General features: G+C 48.5%; 1 protein-coding gene across 1 annotated transcript in view; it reads right to left on the bottom strand.

Annotated features, from left to right (window-relative positions):
- Positions 1 to 3,645, bottom strand: part of LOC107107633 (neurophysin 1-like) — a 6,975-nt gene extending 3,330 nt beyond the window's left edge. The window contains exon 1 of the mRNA XM_015407937.1: positions 3,526 to 3,645. Coding sequence (XP_015263423.1) covers positions 3,526 to 3,645 — 120 coding nt within the window. The remainder of the gene's footprint in view (positions 1 to 3,525) is intronic.
- Between the last annotated feature and the right edge of the window lie 1,981 nt (positions 3,646 to 5,626).

The raw sequence follows: 5,626 nt of genomic DNA, 5'->3' as shown, positions 1-5,626 counted from the left end.
GTGTCATATGCAAATGTTATGCTAATGAGTTATGCTAATGAGCTCCTGCACCTCTTTTTCTACGAAATGACCCCTGCCTAAGATGTACCTTTACCAATCATTTGGTAATAATTAAGCTGAGGTTTTTTTAAAAAAATTCCAGGGTTCTAAAGATTGTTCTTTCCTTTTGAGGAGGAGGAGGAGGAGGAAAGATTGGATTTATGCCCCGCCCTTCACTACCCAAAGGAGTCTCAGAGCGGCTTACAAACTCCTTTCCCTTCCCCTCCCCACAACAGTCACCCTGTGAGGTAGGTGGGGCTGAGAGAGCTTTGACAGAAACTGCTCTTTTTTCAAGAAGAGCTCTTATCAGAACTATGGCTTGCCCAAGGTCATCCAGCCAGGTGCGAGTGGAGGAGTGGGGAATCAAACCCGGTTGTCCCAGATTAGAGTCCGCGCACTTAACCACTACACCAAACCACTACACCAAGAGTTAACCACCTCTGTTTTTCTCTTACTTTGAAAACCCAATGGGGTCTTCAGAAGTCGTCTGTGACTTGAAGGCACTTCCCACCACCACCACCCGTTGACTCCTGGACTGGTGTGGCCAGGAACGGAGAGACAGGAAGTCGTTGTCAATGCAACCCACACCGAGGAAGAACCTGAGTGATTAAACTGTGCTCCTATTTAATGCTATGCTGCCTACTTATTCTGATGCCTAGCATTAAGGACACCACAGGGGCCAGTGGGGGGAAACGGTAACCTTACCGAACGTTTGCTGCGAGGACATCTCACGATCTCCACTAGTACCTCTTCCAGACATCGTCCTTTGTATTTCATTCGGGTTATATTAAAAGAGCCCTGACCAGGACGGACCAGGCTAGCCCGACGTTATCAGATCTTGGAAGCTAAGCAGGGGTGACCCTGTTTGGTACTTGGATGGGAGACGACCAAGGAAGCCCAGGGTTGCTATGCAGAGGCAGGCAGTGGGGAACCACCTCTCAGTGTCTCTTGCCTTGAGAACTTTCTAGGGTCATTGTTAAGTCAGTTGCAACTTGGTTTCCCGTGAACATGGCTGCTCGCTAGAACCACTCTGTGCTTTGTCTCTACCCCAGTGAGGACGTTTTGCCGTAAACGTTGGAGGGAGGCATCTTTACCACACCCTTCCCTTCTTCCTTGGTGTGTGGGGGGGGAACCAAGGAAGAAGAAGAAGAAGAAGAAGAAGAAGAAGAAGAAGAAGAAGAAGAAGAAGAAGAAGAAGAAGAAGAAGAAGAAGAAGAAGAAGAAGAAGAGGAATAGGAGGAGGAGATTGGATTTATACCCCGCTCTTCACTACCCAAAGGAGTCTCAGAGCGGCTTACAAACTCCTCTCCCTTCCCCTCCCCACAACAGACACCCTGTGAGGTCAGTGGGGCTGAGAGAGCTCTTGACAGAAACTGCTCTTTTTTCCAAGAACAGCTCTTATCAGAACTGCGGCTTGCCCAAGGTCATCCAGCCAGGTGCAAGTGGAGGAGTAGGGAATCAAACCCGGTTCTCCCAGATTAGAGTCCGCGCACTTAACCTCTACACTAAACTGGCTAAGAAAGGACTTCGACAGCTGAGCTCACCTGGATTTTTTTTTTCCAGAAAAGCTCTGATGACATCAAGACCCTGGGAGGACGAAGGCATACGCCAGCAAGAGCAGACCTTCACCATTTCCTTTTTGGACTTCCCCCGGCTTTTCACACACACACACAGGGTGATTTCCCACAAGCGCTGCTCCGCGCTCACTATTCTCTTTGGCCCAGTGGTACGTTTCAATTTCACGCTCCCTATTCTCTTTGGCCCAGTGGTACGTTTCAATTTCACACAAGCTGCTGCGACCGCATTTTGCCCCGCAGCTTCGTTCGATTTCCCCCGCGTCTACTCAATCCTGTTTTTTGAGGATTGAGTAGACGCGGGGAAAATCACATAAAGCTGTGGGGCAAAATGCAGCCACGCAGCAGCTTGTGTGAAATTGATACGTCCCATCAGGGCAAAAGGGAGGAGTGAGCGCGGAGCAGCGCTTGTGGGAAATCACCCACACACACACACCAGTTAGGTCTGATCTCTTAACTTTTGTTTCCTCTCTTTTCGTACAGCAAGAATATTATAAAACTATAAGTAAAGCAGCTTATTGGAGATCTACACCCCCCCCCCCCCCCCCGGTTTCCTTTTCATACTATGCAGATCTGGGAGGAATTATTTCGCTTTGACCAGCACAGCCCGTAGCTAACAACTTTTTGCTCAGGGGGCCCATGTTTTTCTCAGGGGGCCGACCACCAATGTTCCCTCTAAGCTGTGGAGTTTTGTGAGCAAAACTTCTACTTTGTGAGCTACTGCCATTAAAGTTGTGAGAGAGCAATAAATTAGAGAGAGAGCTGCCACATAAATTAGTTTGCCAAGGATTGGGAAGGGGGCCCATTAAAACCACCAGGGGGCCGGGCCCCATGGGCCCCTGGTTAGCTACAGGCCTGAAACTATCAATCTTTCTGAACTGAGGGGGAGAGAACCAGATGACGCTCGTAAGTCAGTTGTCACTTGAAGGCGCTTTCCACCCCCATGTTGGAATGACAGATGTCTTCACCATAACACACCCTACCACTCTGGATTAATCAAGCCCACAAAATCACTAGCCTGCATCCATTTGTGTCCTCAAAGATTCAAACCGAGTACCACTTGCAATTCTGGGCTTCCCTGCCTGAGGCGATCCTTCCTTGTCCTGGGCGGCCATGATGTTAGAGTCTGCTCAGGTCCCTCAACTCCCCAAAGCCTCATCTCCCCAGGTTTCATCTCCGCATCCGCTGGAATTTCCCATCCTGGAGTTGGTAACCCTATCCCCAGATATCGGGCCAAGGGGAACCTCACTGCTTCTCCCTTCTCACACCCGCACGCTAATGTCCGTGCAGGAAGACATCGAGCTTCTTTTATCGGTCAAGCCGAAAAGGCTTGAGCCAGTCTGGTGTAGTGGTTAAGTGCGTGGACTCTAACCTGGGAGAACCGGGTTTGATTCCCCACTCCTCCACTTGCACCTGCTGGATGACCTTAGGCAAGCCACAGTTCTGTCAGAGCTGTCCTTGAAAAAGGGCAGTTTCTGCCAAAGTTCTCTCAGCCCCACCTACGTCACAGGATGTCTGTGGTGAGGAGGGGAAGGTAAAGGAGTTTGTAAGCCGCTCTGAGACTCCTTTGGGTAGTGAAGGGCGGGGTATAAATCCAATCTCTTCTTCTTCTACCTCACAGGGTGTCTGTGGTGAGGAGGGGAAGGGAAAGGAGTTTGTAAGCCGCTCTGAGACTCCTTTGGGTAGTGAAGGGCGGGGTATAAATCCAATCTCCTCCTCTTCTTCTTCTTCTTCTTCTTCTTCTTCTTCTTCTTCTTCTTCTTCTTCTTCTTCTTCTTCTTCTTCTTCTTCTTCTTCTTCTTCTTCTCCTTCTCCTTCTCCTTCTCCTTCTCCTTCTCCTTCTCCTTCTCCTTCTCCTTCTCCTTCCTACACCTAACACAAACTCACAGTCCTCAGTCCCCCCACGACTTACCTTCCTGATTTCCACATCCAGGGTGGAGCGCTTCCCTCCAATCGGGCAGTTCTGGATGTAGCAGGCCGACGAGAGAGCCAGGAAGGAGAAGACGCAGAAGGCCAGCGTATTATAAGACATGGTCGCAGTCGACGCCAAGTTGGTTCTTTGGGGAGCAACGATGGAGAAGTCCTTGAGGGTTTTGCCTCCATGGCCTCAACTATATATACTGGTGGACAGATCTGCCTATCCATACCGTCATTCTCATTACGCATTTCTCTTAAAATTCACAAGGTATTGCTTTTCACGCCACAAGGCCTCATCTAATAATTCAAGGTCGAGGATGTGAGGTCAGTCAGCTATGGATGATTTTCTCTCTCATTCCCCCACCACCACCACCAACTTTATGAAAGACATATAAAAGGCCAAGAACTCTCTTTAATGGAAAGATTTTTTGAGTGTTTGATGTCACCAATATTTGATGGGGGGGGGGAATATGACCTCTTTGGGCATTCCAGAAATAGGTGGTAGAGGAGAATATTTGATTCTGGATGGGAACATAATCCTCAATTTGAAGTCTCTGAAGAGTAGACGTCCTGTGGAGAACATCTATAGCATCTGATTTTATACAGTGTCAGTTTGGTGTCGTGGTTAAGTGCGCGGACTCTCATCTGGGAGAACCGGGTTTGATTCCCCACTCCTCCACTTGCAGCTGCTGGATGTCCTCAGGCAAGCCACAGTTCTGATAAGAGCTTTTCTTGAAAAAGAGCTGTTTCTGTCAGAGCTCTCTCAGCCCCACCTACCTCTCAGGATGTCTGTTGTGGGGAGGAGAAGGGAAAGGAGCTTGTAAGCCGCTTTGAGACTCCTTTGGGTAGTGACAGGTGGGGTATAAATCCAACCTCCTCCTCTTCTTCTTTGTTATTTATCTTGGAAAGTAATTTATTATTCATCTTGGAAATCTCTGCTTCTGGTGTGCAGCTTCATTTCTGCTGGCGCACTTATGCTGGTGACCCTAAAATGTTATGTTCAGGAAATCAGAGAATGAACTACTGTCATTTTTAGAAGACCCAGATGTGAGCAAAGGATCCAAGCAAGCTATAAAGAAGCAGAAAAAGAGAAGAGATTGGATTTATACCCCGCCCTTCACTACCCAATGAGTCTCAGAGCGGCTTACAAACTCCTCTCCCTTCCCCTCCCCACAACAGACAACCTGTGAGGTAGATGAAGCTGAGAGAGCTCTTTCAAGAACTGCTCTGACAGAACTATGGCTTGCCCAAGATCATCCAACAGCTGCAAGTGGAGGAGTGGGGAATCAAACCTGGTTCTCCCACATGAGAGTCCACACGCTTAACCACTACACCAGACCGGCTCTCATAACACAAGGAGAAGCACGATCCGAGGTAGACAAGGTCTGGCTTCAAGAAGTTACCTTCTTGCAGGCTACCTAAACTCAGTCTGGGCCAGATCCTCATTTGCTGACAAGATGCCCAGTTATCGTGGCCGAGCGTAGGGAGAGAGGCAGTGTTGCAAATAAGAGGGGTTAAACTGAGCTCAGTAACAAATGGGCAGCCAACAGAGAGTCTGTAGAAGGAGACCAATAGGCATGTTTGGTGTAGTGGTTGAGTGTGCAGACTCTAATCTGGGAGAAGTGGGTTTGATTCCCCACTCCTCCACTTGCACCTGGCTGGATGACCTTGGGCAAGCCATAGTTCTGATAAGAGATGAAAAAGAGCAGTTTCTGTCCGAGCTCTCTCAGCTTTATTTATTATTATTTATTTATTTCAATTTATATCCCGTCTTGCCAGGCGAACTGGCTCAAGGCGGCGTACAAACATTAAAATGCAATAAAACAGTAGATAAAATAAAATACACATAAGCAACTTGCATAACATGGTAAAAGTGCTAATGAAGACGGTGGAAATGATGGCGCCATTCAGTATACAATCCCATAGTGGATGGCAGAATCCAAAGGTGTATTAGAAGGGCCGTAGTATGTTCCGGTGGCTCGCTCGTCAGTGGCGGCTCCTAATCGAAAGCCTGGCGGAAGAGCTCCGTCTTGCAGGCCCTGCGGAACTGTAAAAGGTCCCACAGGTCCCTGATGTCCTCCAGGAGCTCATTCCAC

Source organism: Gekko japonicus, unplaced genomic scaffold (genome assembly GCF_001447785.1).
Source record: "Gekko japonicus isolate JY-2015 unplaced genomic scaffold, Gekko_japonicus_V1.1 scaffold5529, whole genome shotgun sequence".
Taxonomy (NCBI): Eukaryota; Metazoa; Chordata; class Lepidosauria; order Squamata; family Gekkonidae; genus Gekko; species Gekko japonicus.
The sequence above is the reverse complement of the archived record's forward strand: the minus strand, read 5'-3'. Positions and strand labels throughout refer to the sequence as shown.